The 20,212-nt window shown below is 36.7% G+C and overlaps 1 protein-coding gene and 2 pseudogenes across 1 annotated transcript; 1 reads left to right on the top strand and 2 right to left on the bottom strand.

Annotated features, from left to right (window-relative positions):
* Window positions 1-6,177: 6,177 nt before the first annotated feature.
* Window positions 6,178-11,140, bottom strand: LOC109001096 (annotated as a pseudogene).
* A 1,849-nt stretch (window positions 11,141-12,989) lies between these two features.
* LOC108986036 lies at window positions 12,990-16,061 on the top strand (annotated as a pseudogene).
* Window positions 16,062-16,106: 45 nt separating this feature from the next.
* LOC109001098 (pentatricopeptide repeat-containing protein At4g18840-like) lies at window positions 16,107-19,941 on the bottom strand. The gene is made up of 3 exons (XM_035690003.1): window positions 19,563-19,941; window positions 18,767-19,037; window positions 16,107-16,815 (listed from the first exon to the last, which is right to left on the bottom strand). The coding sequence occupies exons 2-3, from the start codon at window positions 18,797-18,799 to the stop codon at window positions 16,270-16,272; spliced, it is 579 nt and encodes a 192-aa protein (XP_035545896.1). The 5' UTR covers window positions 18,800-19,037; window positions 19,563-19,941; the 3' UTR covers window positions 16,107-16,269.
* Between the last annotated feature and the right edge of the window lie 271 nt (window positions 19,942-20,212).

Here is a 20,212-nt window from a genome sequence, read left to right as displayed (position 1 = left end):
CCCGCCCAGTCCCAACACAAACCGTCTAATTTTTAAATTTTTGCTCAACCTTAAGAAAGAACGAAAGAAAATACTACAAACCTAATTCACACATCTCTGAAGAAAGGGATGGATGGGCCAACAATCTTGTTAGGGAACTCAAGTAGTTCTTTTCCAAAAAAAGAAATTAAGTTGAAATTAGATTCCTACTATTTTACAACCATATAACTATATAAGTAAGTTGAATTGAAATTAGATTGTTAAAAAATGGCCTTATTTAGTTATTGAAATTAACTCATTCTTTTTACTTGACTTGTTGATATTAATAGATGATATGTCAAATTACTTGATTGAAAACTTGACATGTCCTGATTTAATAATTTTGCTTTATACTCAATGTGAAAGGAAATTAAAAATATGTACTGGTTGTTTGGATTGCGGCAGGAAATAGATCTTTTCCTAGCATTCATAGTACTACTTTTTAATATATGCTGAAATTGTAACATCCCGTATTTTAGTGTATTTTTAATTGAAAGATTATTTGTTATTAATTTAAAAAAATTTTCTCTTGTTTTAAAATTGTTGGATTTTTAGTTGTGTTATTTTTATGATTTTTAGTTTACGAAAATTATTTTTGAAGTGCTTTCTCTAAATTAATTATTTTTATACGTTTAAATTTCTTCTCAAATTAAATTAACTTGTTGTGGGGTTTAATTATTTATTTTCATTTTAATCATTACGTTTGAATTATTTTATTTCACTTGTTGTTTTAAAATTGTTTCCGTTGGATCATTTTTGTGACCCATGATGTGAGGATTGGACCTCATTTCTTTTCCTATATTTTCTCTTTTCTCTTTTCTTTTTCTTTTTTTTTTCTTCTCCCCTAGTCTATTTCCCGCGCGTCGCAACCCCCCTTCCTCTCTCTCTCCGTCCGATCCTCCTTCTCACCCCAGCGCCGCCGTGAGCCGGCGGTGGCCGACATTGCCTCCATTTCAAAATTTCCCCAGCTTCCCCATCCGCCGACGATGCCACCCCTCAATTTCCAGCCCCAGCCGCGCCGCCGTTAGCCACTACGTGCCCATTGAAGCCGCGGCATTCCTTGCCCCGCTGCTCCGCCGTCACGTCACCTCCAGCCACCATCTCTTCACCACATCATCCTCAACCTCCTAGCAACCCAATGCATCAAACCAGACCTCCGATCTGTCATCGGTGAAGCCACACCATAAATATTTCCGTTTTGGGTATTTTAGGCTTCGACTGCCCTCTGCGCCGCCACCCACGGCCAACCACCACCACCACTAACTTCACCGACATCCCTAAGCCCTATCCTATCAATCTCGGGTCTTCGTTTACACCCATTCAAAAGTGGATTTTTGAGACCCACGGCCACAGTGCATTTGGCACTGTTTTGTTGCTGCGTCGCCGTTTCTACCACCTCCGTGATCTTTCAAAAATTATATTATAGCATTGTAAGTATTTTTCCCAAAGAACTTTTGAGATTTAAATGTATTTCTGCGCTAATTCATTTTTATTGTGAATTTATTGATTGTGTCGGACTGAGTTCCGAGGAGTAAGGGGATCGGTTGGATTGGATGATGGAGTTGTTTGTGTGAGATTGATTTATGCTATGAAATTTGTTGGCTGTTTTCGGGTTTAAATATTAGTGTTTTGAGTTTGACGTTGGTCATGGTGAATATTGGTGATTTTAGGAAGTGATGATATATTTTTGAATTATTGGTTTAGTGTTTTGGTAATGTTTAGAAGGGTTTGTTGGGGCCTTTTAACATCTAGAAGTGTTGAGATATTTTTTTCCTGTTGTGGAGTTGGGAACAGAGAGAAAGTAGTGTGTAGTGTCGTCTTGGTTAAATTGTTGACGATTGCTTGAGAGTATGAGTTGCTGAAATAAGTGTGAGTTAGTGATAATCGGAGTTGACATTGGTTTTGATGCTTGTATTGGACAATACTGAGATTGGTATAGAATATTTTGGGTCGAAGTGTGGGCTGTCCATATTGTTATTTGGTTGTTTGAGTTGGATTAAACTTGCTGAATTATGGTCTAGAAATTGAGTCTTAAGTTGTCTAAGACCAATTTTATGTTGTTGGACTTTAATATTTAGTTTATATTATTTTTATGAATAGGTGATCAGACGGATAGAGACCGTATTCAAGTCATAGATAAATGCGCTGCAGGAGTCAGGTAAGCGGGGTTCCTATGCTAGGCCTTACACTAATTATTGAGACTGAGGTTGATTTTCTGAAAACTTTGCATATTTTTATGATGAAATGAGAACTTGGGAAAAACAAAACCAACCTCGGTCGTTTATTTGCATACTCATGAAATCTGTGTGAAAAAGAAAAAAATATGTTCTGACATGCATTGTGTAGACATGAGCTGAATTCTGTCATGTGGTTTCTGAAATCTGAAAAATGAGTGATATTGAGAATATGAAAAGTTGTACATTTATTTGAAAAGATGTTCTGGCTTTTGTGTTCAGTGTGTGTAAATTGTCTGATTCTGTTTTGATACTCTATATTATTTTGATATAACATCTAAAAACCTTTGGCATGGTGTACTGGTTTTCATATCTGACTCTGTCTCTGCTTTGCTCTGCTCTGCTCTGTTTGGGTTGGTACCAACTTCTCTATCTCTGAGTGCACCCACTTTGGAAACAAAGTAGTTTTATTGTGGTCTTTCCTGTGTGCACACTCGGGGCTCCGAGAAGAATAAAGGAAAGATTTCACCTCTGCTTGGTTTGGCCACCGGGGTTAACACAACCCTACCACGGGGGTGAAACATGGTCTCTGCTCTGTTTGATGCTCTGTTTGGATCTGATGATGATACTCAGTTTATGTTATGCCAAAGTATTATGAGTTTTACTTGTCTTAAAACCATCGCTTTGTTACTTTTGAAAGTATGTCCTGTTCTGCATGATAACTCTGGAAAATATTTTGTTCTGCATGCTATACTTTGTAAATGCTCATGTTTGCACGCTAGCATATGACTTCTGCTTACTGAGTTGTTGATAACTCAGCCCCTATCATTATAATATTTTTCAGATGATGTAGATAGTCCAAATGAGGACCTGGATTAGATTGGTGAACGTGTTTAAGCTGAGGAGATATTGTTAGAAGAAGGACTTCTGATTCTGATGTTCTTAGTTATAATGTCTTTGAGTTTTATTTATATCTTGGGTTTCAGTAAGTTTTATGAAATTATTGGTTGGGTTGTTATGACTACCGGGAGATTTCGGACTCCTTAGTTTATTTTAGCTGCAGTAATGACTTTGTGGAGTTTTCAATGTGGTTATTTAGAACTCTTGATATTGAGTTTTTCTATTAAAGATTTGAGTTTTATTTTAGTTGTGTTGGAAAATAAGTTCTTAAAAGACAGGTAGTAAGTCTCCAGACCAACCGGGTTTGGGGCGTTACAGAAATTATATGCTGAAATTCATTGTGAGATCAACAAGAATATATAACTGCATTAAAATTGCTGGCATGAGACAAAGCTGCAATACATAAAATTTTGTTGAAAAATATTAAATTGGTTTCAGTAATTTAGAACATATTTTTCATTTTTCATACAGATTTCATGAATAATGCAGATAAGTGATCGAGGTTGATCTTTGATTTCACAAGTTCCCATCATATCACAAAAATATGCAAGTTTTTCATAAAATCAACCTCAATTTTATTAACTTGTATAAAACCTAGCATAGGAACCCCGCTTACCTGACTTTTGCAGCGAATTATCTATGTCTTGAAATCGACCTCTAAAAATCTCGTCACCTATTGATAGAAACAAAATATACACTGAGTATTAAACGATAATTGACATAACGTCCATCTAATAATTAACACTCATAATCTCAACCCATAATATAGCAAAAACAACTCACTAAGACCACCATATAGTAATCTGGACAGCTTGCATTTCAACCCAAAGTACCATATACTAATCTTAATATTATCCAACACAACCAATAAAACCAAAGTCAACTCAACTCATCAATAAATCACACTTATATCAGTAGCTCATAATCCCAAGCAATCGCCAATAATTTAACCAAAACGACATTGCACATCGCACATTTATCTCCGTTCACAACTCCATAACAGAAAAACCCCAACACTTCTAGGTGTTACTCGGCACTCAACAAAACTCCCTTCTATTTATTTCTAAAACACCCAACCAACTAACCCAAAATCAACTCTAATATCTCACGAGAGCAAAATATATATATATATATATATTTATATATATTTAAGTGAAGACTTACGGGCTCAATGCTTAAGAGAAACCGAAAGCCACTGCACAACAATACACAAAGCGCACGGGACGAACCGAAAGCCAACACCAATCCACGGACACAACAAAAACTGCAATGATGGGGAAAAGAGGGTCGGCCAAGAGAGTGGAAACCAGGGTCTAACATGAAGAATAAAGGAGAGGGGGAAAAATTACCTGAAGGCAGAAAATCACCAAGAAAAAGAGAGAGAACCGCGTCTGAAGAGAGAACCTCCAGTTGCAGAAACCAAGGTACACGAGAGGGAGGGAGACGCACCGAACCGCAGCAACAGAGGAGAACGCGAGAGAGAGAGCTGCACCGAACCGCAGTTACAGAGGAGAACGCGAGAGAGAGAGCTGCACCGAACCGCAGTAACAGAGGAGAACTGCAGAAAAGAAAAGAAAAAAAAAATACAAATAACAAGCAAAGGCGTCGGCTTGAGAGGAAAAAGGGAAACCTGAAAATGAAGACACTGCACAAGAGAGGGAAAGGATACGAGCTTGAAGAGAGAACACAAATCTGCCGTGAAGAAGGAACGTGAGAGAGCGAGACGTCGCCTAAGAGAGAAAAACCGAAAGTGAGGGAAAAGGAAAATGGAGAAAGTTAGTGCATGAACTTCAGACTCACAAACAGACCCCACGAAGAGAAGAGAGGCATTCGGGAAAGGGAGTGGGTTACGGGAGAGAGAGGGACACGGGAGAAATCAGAAAAGAGAAACCGAAAAGAGAAAGAGGGGGAAAAAGAAAAGCTGAGGAAGAAAGACTCTTACCTCCAAAACGGCATCGTGCGGGAACTACCAAGACAAAGGCTGGGCCTTTTTACGCACTGTTTTTCCTAAGATATTTTCTACTTGGTAAGTGTATTTTTTACATATCTCCACTAGCTCCTATGTATATATGCAGTAAATTAGTTGTTGTTTCTTCTCTAAATTGTGTTTTGCTTTCAAGCTTTTGTGTCAACAATCATTGCAAATGTCAGCCTATTTAGTTGGTCCTGTCATTTCCTTGAGTTTTAGGAGTTTTCTTTATTTCTTTTTGTAATTTTTATTTCTGACATAGGTTCAGTTTTAATAGGCTTTTGGATTTGCTTTCTCATGTTTCTAAGTCTATGTCTTGGATTGTCTCTTATATGGTTTCTTTTTTTCTTCTCTTAAATTCTGGTTTAAAATCTGGCATTGTGTAGTTAGACAATTGTATAATTACTTTATGTATTGTAATATAACGTAATATGTGTATTTTTTTTTCCTTTTTTGTAAGAGGTCTCAACACAATTTTTTTTTTTCACATTTTGTAACATACCATTTCCAACAATCTTTGATTGTCTGAAATATATTTTGGTCGCAAATAATAGTTTGCAGCAACAAAAAGCACCGCAAATTAGTGTTTGCAACCAAATGTAACATGGTTTGTACAGTTTTGCGACCGGACATATGACTTTTTGCGTCAACAAATATTGTCGCAAATTTATCACTACAAGATACATTTTGTGGCACTTCTTTCACAGCTACTTTGAAGTTTGCGGAGAAATTGGATACCTTTTTGTGGCGATATGGAGCGTCGCAAATAACTGTATTTCTTGTTGTGAGTGTGGGACTTGAACATTACTCTTCAAATAATTAATTAATATGATAATTAGAAGCTAATTGATCAACTATGCATCATATGTATGTACCTTATTTGTGAAAAATATGGTAATTATAAAATTTGCTAAGTGATGCATACAGATTTATTGTGGGTTGACCTGCAATTAATCCATTCATTAATTATAAAATAACTTTTCTTTCTATCAAAAGTAAGGATTGATTACCAATTGCTTCGCCATTTTTTTTTTTTAAATATTTATACTGATTTAATATATTCTCTCTTTTTTTCCAGAATTTAGAAACAAAAAGACCTGCAAATAGATTTATTTTTAAAACAATATATCCAATGAATCCTACTAATCCAAAAAGCCAGCAGATTCCAAAAAACGCAAATTCCAAATGACACAATACGCATAGCTTATGTAACTGCTAAGACAGTGCAAAACAAAACCAAATTAATCTCGATCCAATCAAAACATAAATGAAATGTTGAAAAGACAGCCTCCTTCACTTTTCAAGCAAAACTAAGCCGTGATTAACAGCCATAATCAAGCCACATTATTGGACTTTAAATTGAATTTGATCGATTGAACTCTTCTTCTCTCAAACTCTGGATTTGACTTTCCCAATCTCCGTCGAATTCTTTCCAACACCCACCTTTTAGACTTTGATTTTCTATCTGATCTCCACGTGTGAGATGTAATCATGTTCATCTGAAAATAAGACTACTGTCAGATCATTTTCTTTATATTGTTTAATGGAAACCTAATCTCTTCAACTGATATCTGAGGAGAAAAATACAAATAATTTTTTAATATAACAATAAATGAAAATCAGAAAAATAAGCTGAAAATGAGATTGATACGAGAGCTTACATCTACTTTTCAATAAAAATAATTTTATAATATAACATACCACGTCAAATTGAGATCTGTTGAGACGTATGCAGCTGAAAGAAACCTACAGACCATACTAGAGATACTCAACATGTTTCATCAAAGATAGTTTTAAGCCAACTTAAAATAAAAGAATAATGCCTAAATATATAAATTTCATGCAATTTCATTTATAAAAAAAAAATGAAGTATAAAAAAATAATAGGTCTTTTTGTTTTACACTTTTTTATAAAGAAATCTACTTTTTTCAAAGAAATTATGTTGAATTTTTCTGTTTGAGACTTGTAGAAATTATTTATTTCAAGATAAAAATAATCGAATTATAATGACAAACGGTTGGGAAAGAAAGTACCTTACTTTGAAAGGTGAATGTAGTACAATCGCTGCCATCCATTCAAATTAATCGAAAATTAATCGATATGCGAGGGATGTGAGCAACCTTGCGCCATTCTTTTCCTTTTTTATTTTGCAATTGTTTCTCCAACAGTGGACATCTCCTGATATCTAGAGTTGAAATGGAGGCAGGAAGCCCATCTTTTGGCAAGAACTTCAGATTAGGACAATCACAGATCACCACCATCTTCAGAGAGGTGAGGTGTTGAAGGCCCAAGTTATCCAAAGATGTTATAATTGGAATTCTAGAGACGGTGAGTTTGATCAGAGTAGAAATGGAGTCAAACAATCTCTCTTCTGGCATGAACTTAAACCTTGGGAGGTTATGGATACACAATTCTTCAAGAACAGTGAGGTGTTGAAGGCCCTTCTTGTCTAGAGATGTCATATTTGAAAATCCAGAGATGGTAAGACTGATCATAGTCATGGGCAGCAACGCCGGCTCTGGAAAAGACTCCACATCTTCGCATTTGCCACGGATTGACAATTCTCGAAGAGAGTGGAGTTTTTGTAGACCCCATGTCGTTCGATAGGCAACGAGTTTGTCACAATCTTTGATGGAAATCGATTTTAAATTGGTAGGCAAGTCCCCTTCACGAAATGATTGCAGCATTGGACTCTTTTTGATAGATAATGACTCAAGAGATGGAAGGAGTAGGTGCATCTTGTCAGGCAACGACCTTAAACTCCCACAATCATGTATCTCAAATGTTTTCAGTTTTTGGGCACGCAATCCTCCATCTGGAAATGACACGAAATTAGGGCAATTCTTGATTCTTATAAACGAGGCGGCTGAATCAGTTTCATGTTGTTCTGAATCAGTAAGAGACTCCAGATTCTCACATCCCTCGATGGTGAAAACATCGATATCTGCGATTAAGTTTACGGGAAAGCACCTAAGAGAATCACAACTATTTTCCAAGTACAACTCTTTGAGGGATGAATAGTTCAAGTGCACTGGGAATTCTAACTTCTTACAGTTTGAGATCTTAAGAGTTTCTAATGTGGAGGGTAGACCATCATCGGAAAGTAACATGAGTGAGCTACAACCATCGATTTCCAATTCTTGAAGAGGACTGCTGGAATCCATCATTCCCTCCGGTAGGGACCGTAATGCATCAGATCCTTTAAGTACCAGTTTTTGCAATAATCCAGATGACAATTCATTTAACAGAACCTCATTAAAATTTGTTAACTCCAATTGACGTAGAGTAGGAGACCTTGGGAGTGAGGCCTCCAGCTGCGAACATTCAACAATCTTAAGTCTGGCTAAAGAAGGAAGATGGATGGGCAACCCTCCTGTTAGCTTAGGGCACTTAACAATCTCAAGCTCTTCAAGACGAGGGAAAGCTTCACCTTCATTTTCATAATCAAAACATAACCAATTTACCCAATCTGGCATGTCATGGAACTTTAGAACTTTCAAGGCTTCGAATGGCTTAAACGTAGAAGAATCGCTACCATAGAACTCCATACCCACTCTTGCAATTGCATGAAACCCACTGATGTAGAGTCTCTGGAGAGCGTGTAGTTGTCCAAATGATGGCAAGATGTGGCAATATTTACAATCATTGAGATAAATATATTCTATCTTAGAGAAGGAATGATGAGCAATCCAATCCGGAAAGTTTTTACCACCATATTTGTTGATTCTGAGACTTTTCAGGTTTGTATGGGGTTTGAGACTCTCCAATACAGTTATTTGATCACTTTCTGAAATATTGCTACTTGTATTGTCCCAATAACCTAAGCTCAAGTACTCAAGGTGCTTCTTATCCTTCAATCTTGCATCCAAAGCATCGACAGGAGATTTGACATTTTGGAGGTTCTCAATAGAGAGATTCCCCCCAATATATTCAAGCTTCCCCAACTCCCCAATATTGCTTGATCCGCAATGTTTGTTGACAACAAATTTATCCAAAGTCTGTAGACATTTTAGTCTACCCAGTTGTAACGGCATCTCCGTTATGGGAGTTTCAATTAAATGTAGATGACGCAAACTAACGAGTTTATGCATATCTCTAGGTAATACAGTAAGATTCAGACACCACATTAATCTCAATGTTTGCAAATTGCACAATTTACATATAGAATCAGGTAGTTTTCTAATTGATGTGCAAGACAGATCCAAATATCGTAGATGTCTAATTTTGCCAATTGAATCAGGCAACTCAGTTAAATTTCTATTCCATGCAAAGGAAAGCACTCGTAAGAATCTCAACATGGGCCACAAAACATGTGGGAATCTGCCAACATCTATTGGGAGAAAAGTGCGTAACCCCTTGGCCTCGTAAAGTGCCTCTAACGTCTTTGGGATGTTTTCAACAATTGATAAATGGTGAGTCTTGTTCGTAACTTGGAGCGAATTGCCACCCTCCACTCTACAGGTAAATTGCCCAGATACAAATCTTGCTAAGTCGTTGACAAGATCATGCATTCCGAATCTTGAACCAAACGTTCCAAAATCTGGATCATACACACTACTTGATTGTTGAAATAATAACGATCTCGATTCCAGATCAGAGCAGTAATCATGACCGACTTGCTCCATTGTTTTGTCTTTAGATTTTTGCAAGAAACCTTCTGCCATCCACAATAAGACTAATTTCTTTTTTGAGAAAAAATGATCTTTTGGAAATATCGAACAATAAGCAAAGCATCGCTTTAAATGTGAGGGCAAATATTTATAACTTAATCTTAGAGCTGGAATAATTTCAGTCGACATGTCCCACACCTCGCTCTTTAATATTTTATTCCAATCATCAGCATCTACTTTAGACCACAAGAGAGCTCCAATTGTCTTGACTGCTAAAGGCAGACCATTGCATTTTTCCATGATCTGTCTTCCAAGTGCTTCTAGCTCTGGATGGATACTGCCACGAAACGCATGTCTTACAAAAAGTGACCATCATTCTTTTTCTGGTAATGGCTTCAGATAGTAAGGTAAAGTAGTTTGCATAACCGATGCTACTCGTTCTTCACGTGTAGTTACCAAAACTCTGCTCCCTTGTGCTCCAAATCTGAAGGGATTACTTAAGACCTCCCAATTACTATAATTATCATTCCAAACATCATCTAAAACAAGTAGAAATTTCTTTCCCGTCAAACTCTCCTTTAGCGTAGTTTGAAGCCAATTTAGAGTCTTACCATCACCATTAGCGGATGATCCTACTCCCTCTAGAATTGCTTTTGTTACCTTAAAGACGTCAAATTCATCCGAAACACAAGCCCATGCTTTAAGGTCAAAATGTTCCTTCACGCTCTCGTCATTGTATACAAGCTGAGCAAGGGTGGTCTTGCCGAGTCCCCCCATACAGACAATAGCAATCACAAACAACTTATTGCCACTTACATCATCTGAGAACAAGGAATTAATAATTTTCTCCTTATCATCTTCTCTACCACAAATACCAGATTCTTCAACCAAAGAAGTTGTGGGCAATCTTTCAGATGGATTTCCTTGAACGCCTTCTTTTAGACCCATATTGTTCTTTTGACTTACAAGATACTCCAATCTGTCAAGCACTTGTTTTATCTTTGGTTCTATTTTCTTGACAAATGGTACTTTAAGAGAAGTAGAGATGGCTTTTCGTACCTTGCTTGTAGTGGTATGAAATTCAGCATCCAACTCGCAACGCATGACTTTGGTATCAATCTCATCCAAGGTGTCCTCTGCATCATAGATAGCATCTTTCAACTCATCGAGCCATTCTTTTACGTTGGGATTTACCACTTGCTTTTCCTCTGCATCTTCAAACACAACATTCACAGACAGCAAAGCTATCTTCAGTTTGTTCAAGAGTGCTTGGTCGAGTTTTTCTCGTCGAAAAAAGTAAACAAATTCACGAGATGTCACCCTTTCAAAAAATGCTTGGAGGAGTGGGGAGACAAATATGCCTGCAAGCTCAGCCATGGTTTCTGGTTTGTAATGGAAGGAATGAAAGGAAATGAGGGAAAGTGACGAAGAATAGTAGAGAGAAATAAGATCAGGGTGTGTTAGCAACCAAAGGAAAGACGACATGCAAACAGGTGGAACCATCGTTCAACATGCCATCTACCATTCCATGCAATAATGTCGTTTGCTTTTTTAATTTATTCCAAGCTTGACTTCCCATCACGACTTGACGAATATTAAACTCACACGACGTCTCTGCAGAATGGGTTGTTAGGCTTGCTTGGTTTGTTAGTTGGGCTGAGCTGCAAAGGGATAGATGGGCCTAATTCTTGAAAGCAGCTGCATGTGACGTCACATATATATACATATTAAATAATAATATCCTATAAAGTATCATATGTATTATACTATACTAAAATATAAAGAAAAATGTAAGATTATATATATTAGTAATGTATACTCACATATATACTCTCAAATATATATTATAGCATAATAAAATATAGAGAAATATGTTCGATCACATATATATTAGTAATCTATACTCTCATATATATATATATATATATATAGTATCATATATAGCATAATAAAGTATAATGGAATATAGACTATGATATATATTAGTTAAGTACAAACTCATATTTATAGTACTATATATTATCATAATTATATATTATCATATGTAATACTTTAATAGTAAAGTATTATAAAATATTATATATATATATATGTACATATATAATATAATATGTATATATTATTATGTTTTCATTTAAAGTATTATACTATCATAGTATATATATATATACTAGAAATTGTGCATTAAATTACAAATAGACTAGAAATTGCTTGATTCGAAACGTTTGTTCCAAATGCAAATCAGAGGTATGAACTTAAACTTGCAAAACAAGAAGTTCTCTGTTTGTTAGAATACTTCTGCTTATAGTTGATGTAGATGGCGTTGGTGATGGTGTTTGTTCGATCGGTTTCATTTAAAGATGATTAGAGAAATCAATTGACAGAATTCGGGAACATGTAGAAAGAACAAATAGACAAGATTGAAGTAAAAGAGGATGTTCCTGTAAAACAAGAACGGGAAGAAGAAAACTGTTAATTCTTGATCATCTGCTCGTTTAGGGGATGTTTAGGCGTAGAGATCATGATATGAAATTTCAAAATTTTCAAATAATTTTATAATTTCATTCCCAGGGGATGTTTAGGCGTAGAGATCATGATATGAAATTTCAAAATTTTCAAATAATTTTATAATTTCATTCCCAAACATCAAACGCAATTTCAAATTTTTAACCTTTTTATCTAATCATTATCCAAGCACAAAGATCAATACAATTTTAAAACTTTAAAATAATACAAAAATTAATATAACTTTTTCAAACTTTAAAACAAAAATAATTTTTTGACTTTTAATATTTTTATTCAAATTTTTTTATTTTTTTTCAAAATTCAATAAAATATTTTAACTCAAACAATTTCATTATGAGTCGGGCTACTCTGCCGCTCAGAGTAGCCCGCTCAATTTAACCGCTAGGCCAAATGTGTGTTTTTATTTTTTTCTCATTTTTGTTTTCAAAAATTTTTAACATATTTAAATATTTTTTTTAAAAAAAATATACCAATACACGAAAAATTACTTTCTTAATTATTAAGTAAAAAAAAATTAAAAAATATAAATATACAAGTGGTCAAAGTGAGGGACAAACTAGCATTTTCCTTTCATTATTATTAAAAGAATAATAATAAAAATTAAGTAAAAAATAATAAAAAATAAAAATTAAATCAGAACACTCCACTACCCAACGGAGTGTTTGTTCGCGATTCTCTTCAACCACAGGGCCTACCTCAATCATTCAAAGGTAACAGCTATGAATAGGAAGAAGCTTCCCATTCACCACCAAAGTTCATGAAATCTGCAATTAAACTTAACCGTATTTCAATTGCGAAAAATAGTACTTCATCTGCCAAACCCACCCACCCAAAAAGAAACTATTTTTAATCAGCTGAAGAAATGTTCTAGCATAAAGAACCTGGAATATGTATATGCCTCAATGATCAAAACCAAGATTGTTTCTTGCTGAACCAGTTTGTGGGTGCCTGTTCGGCCCTTTCGAAAATAGACTATGCAGTTTCAACATTTCTACAGATGGAAAATCCAAATGTTTTTGTCTATAATGCGATGATAAGAGCCTTTGCTCGTTGTTTTTATCCAGCTCAAGCTTTGGAGTGTTACGTAGATATGTTAAGAGCTGATGTTATGCCAACGAGTTATACGTTCTCGTCGTTGATCAAGGCTTGTAGCTCAGTATCGGCTCTTGGGTTCGGTGAAGCTATACAGTGTCAAGTTTGGAAAAATGGGTTTAGTTCACATGTGTTTGTCCAGACTGCTTTGATTGATTTCTACTCGAATTTGGGTAAAATTGGTACATCGAAAAGGGTGTTTGATGAAATGGTTGAAATAGATGTTTTCACATGGACCGTGATGGTTTAGGCTCATGTTCGGGCATGGGATTTGAGTTCTGTGAGGAGATTGTTTGAGGAGATGCCTGAGAGGAATACTGCTACATGGAACGCTATAATTGATGGGTACGCAAGAGTGGGGAATGTGGAGTCTGTGGAGTTGCTGTTCAATCAGATGCCCGCAAGGGATATAATCTCGTGGACGACCATGATCACCTGCTATACTCAGAACAGGAGATATAGAGAAGCATTAGCAGTATTCAATGAAATGACAAGCAATGGGATCAGTCCTGACGAAGTGACCGTGGCAACTCCTATATCGGCTTGTGCCCATCTTGGAGTGCTCGATTTAGGAAATTAAATATATCTTTATGCATTGCAGAATGGGTTTGATCTTGATGTTTATATTGGGTCTGCATTGATTGATATGTATGCCCAAGTGTGGGAGCTTAGATAGGTCACTTTTGGTGTTCTTCAAGTTGCGGGAAAAGAACCTGTTTTATTGGAATTCAGTAATTGAAGGGCTTGCAGTTCACAGATTTGCATATGAAGCACTAAAGATGTTTAGTAGGATGGAGAGGGAGAAGATCAAACCAAATGGGGTCACTTTTATCAATTTTCTGAGCGCCTGCACACACGCAGGACTAGTTGAAGAAGGCCGTAGGAGGTTTCTGAGCATGGGCAGTGATTATTCGATCCCGCATGAAGTTGGACACTATGGATGCATGGTTGATCTACTGAGCAAAGCGAGCTTGCTTAGAGATGCACTAGAGTTGATAAGAAGCATGAAAGTTGAATCCAACTCCGTTATCTGGGGTGCCTTGTTGGGTGGGTGTAAGCTCCATAGGAACATGGAGATTGCTCATGTTGCTGTTAATGAACTCATGGTTTTAGAGCCAAACAACAGTGGCTATTACAACCTTGTGGTTAATTTGTATGCCGAAGTAAATAGACGGGGTGAGGTTGCGAAAATCCGGGCAGCCATGAAATATCTAGGGGTAGAAAAGAGTAGTCCTGGATCCAGTTGGATTGAAATGGGAAGGAAGATTCATCAGTTTGCAGCATCTGATAAAACTCACCCAACTTATAATGAAATTTACTTGGTGCTGGCTCAGTTGGATGGGCTGCTGAAGCTAGCTGGCTATGTACCTGAATTAACATGGTGGGATTTAGGTTGAGTTCCCCACCCAAATGGGGGAATGTAACATATTAATTCTTTTGGGCTTCTCACTTGATTTCTGTGATAACAAGTGATCAGTCATTGTAGAATATGGAAGAGAAGCTGATTTATATGTGGTAACATATTAAAATCATTTCATGTCAATCAATAGGAATAAATTGGATTTTTGAGAACAATCCTTTGAATGTTCAAAGACAAACATGGAAGAGGTTACGATCCTTGGTTGGCTCTTCCGCTATGCCCTGCTTCATAACATCTTAAACAGTATTTATTCCCTTTATCCATTCTCATAGACATAGAACCATATCATTAGATTGTGTTAGTGTCGAGAAACCTCAAACCACACAACTGCCTGCCGTTTACAGAGTGTAATATATTAATGTGATCCCTTTGCAGTGCCTCCACAAATCCTGTCTCTCTGAAGGTTCCTAAAGCAGTTTCTTTTCATCTATATTGACAATTCCAGTATGCCTTGTTTTGCTTCCAGTACATCCCGTTGAACATTCAAATGCCTGTTGCTCGCTTGTTCCATGTTTCCAGTATCTGTAGCTCTGTCATTGGCTTTCCCTATCACGTCCCTTGAGCAAAACTTTAAATACAGATTTTAGAAAGAAATTCTCATCTCATTTCATAACCATGCATAACCCAACGAATCTAGGCTTCGTGTCCTCTCAAGTAAAAGCCCATGTATCTCATCACGTCACAGAACACATAGCCCTTTGTCACTCACTCTCTAAGCAAAAGGGCGCCGCCAACTTAAAAAATGAAGCACTCTTAGAATTACCAATTCGATGTGGTACCTTTTCAGCAGAAAAATGGCTGAAAGAATGTGATGCACAGGAGCCAAATTCTTGTATATTGTGCAGGAAAGTAGGACAACTTGCAATCTGAGATTGGCTTGGATCCATTGCAAACCCGATCTTTATGTCTACCAATAGTCGTTACAAGAACAGCTTCCCTTTTTAAAATGGTGATATCTAATCCTGTCCCTGACAATAATCTCTCGATCACAAACTTCTGAGATGAACTTTGTTGCTTCGTGGCAGTCCCCACAAACTCGTAAGTTCTTTACAATTCGAATTGGGGTTTGGGGTGCTGTGTTCATCAAGCCCAAAGCAATAGCTAACTTCTCACTATGTTTAGATAGGGTTGTCTCTTTATATTTCTCATCATCAATATCGAGCAAAACGTTTCCAAATTGTGGAACATAACCAGCAATCTTCAACCTAGTTGTCATCTCATCCAAGAACAGGTAGAGCTGTTTAGTCTGGGGATGGGATCTATCTCCCACAAGGAATTGATGGAACACACCATTTAATTCAATGGAGCTGCAACCTGGGATTTTCTTTCTTCCATTTAATTCAATCTCCTCTCTCACTACCTTTGCTTCATTCCGTCTCCTGGAAGCAGAATAAATATTAGCCAAAAGAACACGACAGCCGATATGGTTAGGATCTAGTTCTTTTAATATCTTTCCTATTCTCTCTCCCCTTTCCATGTCTTTATGGATTTCACAAGCACCAAGTAATGCTCCCTATATGGCAGCATCTGGAGCCAATGGCATGCTAGATATGATCTCTTCAGCTTCCTCCAAGAATCCAGCACGGCCCAGTAGATCTACCATACACCACATAATGCTCTATCTCAGACTCAATTCCATAACAACTTGCCATGGACTCAAAATAACCTCTTCCTTCATCGACCATATTTCCGTGGCTGCAAGCATTTAACTTGGCAATAAAAGTCACCTTATTCGGAGAAACTTTTTCAAGCTTCATTTGTTCAAAAATTTCAATTGCTTCCTTGGATTTTCCATGCATTGAAAAACCACCAATTACGGGATTCCAAGGCCAAACCTTCCTCCTCAGACCACGTCCATTGCAGAAAACCTTTGATGCAAATTCTATCTGTCCACACTTTGAATACATGTCTATTAGGCTAGCTAGCAATTGCTCATTGATCTTGACCTCACCCCTTTCAATATAGACATGGATCCACCTTCCTTGATCCAATGCCACTAGATTTGCACAGGCTGCCAGGACACTTACCAGGGTAAACTCATTGGGTTTAGGACCTGTTTGCAGCATCTTGTGGAAGAGATCCAAGGCCTCCAGGAAACAACCCACCTGAAGATAACAACCACTAACTCTTTTAAACAAAGCCACCGGCCATAAAAATGTTTAATAAAAGAAAAACAACATTTTTGGATTGGTAACTCTTTATGTTCATTCCAACTAGACTCTAGAGGTGCAAAGGTAATTCGTAAACAATGGGGCATGTTGTTCTGAAATGAAAAGGAAAACAATGCATTGCAACAACATTCTTGACCAAGGTGTCAAAAAAACATTTGCAATGCATGCATATAGTCATTTTTTTTTTTCAAATACAGTAACCTGGACGTAACCAGCTATGATAGTACTCCATTATACAACATCTCATTCAGGCATTCGATGAAACCACTCCAGAGCTTGATCCATATCACTTGTCCCTACGTACCCACCAATCATAATATTCCATGAATACAAATCCCGCTCCACGCTGCAATCAAACATCCTTCTGGCCTCCACTACCAAGCCCCAATTCGCATACATCCCAATCAATGCATTGGTAACAAACACATTGTTCTCCAGCCCAATTTTTATGGCATGAACTCGAGCTTGCTCACCCTCCAATACCCCCAAACTGTTGCCACATGCTTTAAACAAAAACACAAAAGTGTAACGATTAGGCGTAAGGCTCAGACCCCGGACCACTGACCGAAATATAATCATAGAGTCGTGGGAAGAAGTGGAAGACAGTGAATGAGCTTTGATCATTGTGTTGTGGAGGAAGAGGTCTGGAAAGGGGATTTGATTTAACACTTGGCGTGCATACAGAATGGAGCCAAAGCTTGAGAGGGCAAGCTTTTCAAGGAATTTATTGGCTCAGATAGGGCTCAGGAGAAGGCCGGTGGTGATCAGCTGGGCATGTGCTTGCTTGATCTGTTCCATTGATTTGCATGAATCGAGAAGAGAGAAGGGTTTATGATATGAAGGAAAGGGTCCTTTGAAGGGGGAGTAACAACGTTTCATTGTAACGGTCAAAATTAGGGAAATGTTAGGCCAATGCCCCATTCATTGCAATGGTTGTACCCTACCCAGCACCCCAATGCATGCATGCCCCACTTTCTAACTTGTAATGTTTTCCAGAATAGATGAAAGGAATTAACCAAGATCCAATAAATGAAAGGAATATCATATCAAAGAACGTACCAAGAAATGAAGCAGGAGGAGCAGTGAGCGTGGCAGCGTGGGTTGTAATCATGTTGTGGAGAAAAGGAGTGTGTTTTTCAATAGAAATCCCACATCGACAATATATCAAACCTTCTCGAAGACGTTTATATATTATAGACATTTTATCTTTTATACGAACACCGTATAAATAACACATCAATCAAAATTTTGTATAATATAGAGTTTATTGTGTTTAGCGTTTTAAAAAATCAATTTTAAAATGATTGGTATTATTACAAAGTTTACAGAGTTTTATTGTTTGTCTAGTTTTAAACAAATCATTTTTCAAATGATTGGTGAATTGATAGAACGAAATTTTGTATATTATAACATCAATTGTGTGTCTAATTTTAAATACTATACTATATTAACATCCATTTATCCCTTATACAATAAAATACTATATTAACACAGCTTTCGATACGTTAAAGTTTGACATTTAAATAATAAAATTTTACACAAATTTGCGATCGTTTATTAGAATAATTACAAATTATTTCATATTACAACGTTATTTGTATATAGTTTAGAAATTAAAACAAAATTTAAAAATATGGGCATTCGTTGTGGTGCTTTATAATTGAGGTTCAGACAAAACCCAACACCATTTTTACCCCTCTAAACCTCGCCATCTCCTTCGTCTTCAGTCACGTTAAACCAGAGAGAACAGAGAGAGAGAGAGAGAGAGATATATATATATATATATATATATATATATATTCATGACAAGTTTCAGAAAATTAAGAAATAAACATTCGACGGGCAATTCTCTCAATAGTCCAACTGTCAACTATTGCTTAATTACCATCTTCATGAGTATGATTCTGCCTCTCTCCATTCTCCATTTTCTTCTCCTCCCCGTCGATTCTCGTTCTCTTCTCCATTCTCCTCCATTTGCAACCTCGGGATGATAGAAGACAATCCGATAGCCATTATTTCCACCACTCTATAGAACCAATCTATAATAGTCAATTCATAAGATTTTAGATTTTCGTTGGAGCAAAGAATCTGCTGATTCTATGTCTCCGAACTATTCATCTCCTAAAATCTTTTGAATCTCACCAAGCAAAGCAAATCTGCAAACCAACACATCAAAAAGTAAGCACATTTCCTTGTGTATTCAATCTCCGAAATACTGATACAAAATGCTTCAATGCAGTAAAGACCAGCTAAAACTTGCATGGTTTTCTGCTGTATAAGCATTGAAAAAAATAATAGAGATGCAAAGGACAAAAGAGGGTGCGAGAAAAGAAGAGGTAAATGAATATAAGAAACAAGTTCTGAGAAACAAAATGGATCAAAAAGCAAAATGAGAAGGGGCTTTTGTTTGAGTCTCAAGAAACGAAAACCACAAAAAAGTAATGTTCTTTCCCTGAGAATATGCAGGAAAATATAATAATTTCTATCCCGATGGAGGTGAGTCTTCGATCATTTCCACTTCCTTGGAACAAAGACAACAAAAAGTTTTTCAAATTCCAAGTTCTGCTTTTCTTTCTTTTCACAGAAACCAAACAGACAACTGTTTCTAACCAATAATTTGCTTCCATAGGATGGAGATTTTCTTTGCTTTTCGTAAACCAGAAAAAAAAAATGAAGCTTACCAAAGCACTCCCAGGCTTCATGCGCAGATAACACGTTCAAGGCACGAAGCTTGCGAATTCAGCAGCAAACAAAAACAGAGAATTCGAAGAACCAGAGAATGAGAGAGCTAACAATCAATCTCTGCTTCGAGTTCCTTGGGAAACGCAAGATCTACAGCTCTATGTTTCTCACAACAATGCACGAACCTCGGTATAGCTACAAGCTGGCCTGATATTGCTGGTTGCGAGTGTTTGACGTTTTGAGTAGAGCAAAACTGCAGGGGTGTACATCATTCATCCAAACGTTTTGAGTATTTCTCTATTAATATATCATTTGCACACGCAAATGCGCGTATTATTTTTGTTAGATATAGGAACATTCATCCAAACAATACTATATATGTCACACAAAGATATTATTATCTAAAAACTATAGATAATAACTACTTTTTGACACCCGTGCTTAGTTTTTCAAGAACTTCTACCACCACAATCACCATAATCTGTCCCACAAACCGTAGATTTTTAAAATTTTGCTCAGCCTAAGAAAACACGACAAAGAGGTGGAACCATCATTCAATTTGTCATCCAAAAAATCTACTCAACCTCCTACTATTCACACAACCTCCACACTCCACATTATTTTTAATTTTTATTATTTTTTCTTTTAT

Source organism: Juglans regia, chromosome 5, assembly GCF_001411555.2.
Source record: "Juglans regia cultivar Chandler chromosome 5, Walnut 2.0, whole genome shotgun sequence".
Lineage (NCBI taxonomy): Eukaryota > Viridiplantae > Streptophyta > Magnoliopsida > Fagales > Juglandaceae > Juglans > Juglans regia.
Note: the sequence above shows the minus strand (reverse complement) of the source record. Positions and strands in the feature narration are given on the sequence as shown.

What these genes read in the sequence shown, in the direction of transcription:
- LOC109001098 (XM_035690003.1), bottom strand. Translation starts at nt 18,799, where the DNA reads ATGGAGAGAGGCAGAATCATACTCATGAAGATG. An exon ending in GAATCATACTCATGAAGATG is followed by an intron (nt 16,816 to 18,766) that starts GTAATTAAGCAA and finishes TGTTATCTTCAG; the next exon opens with GTGGGTTGTTTCCTGGAGGC.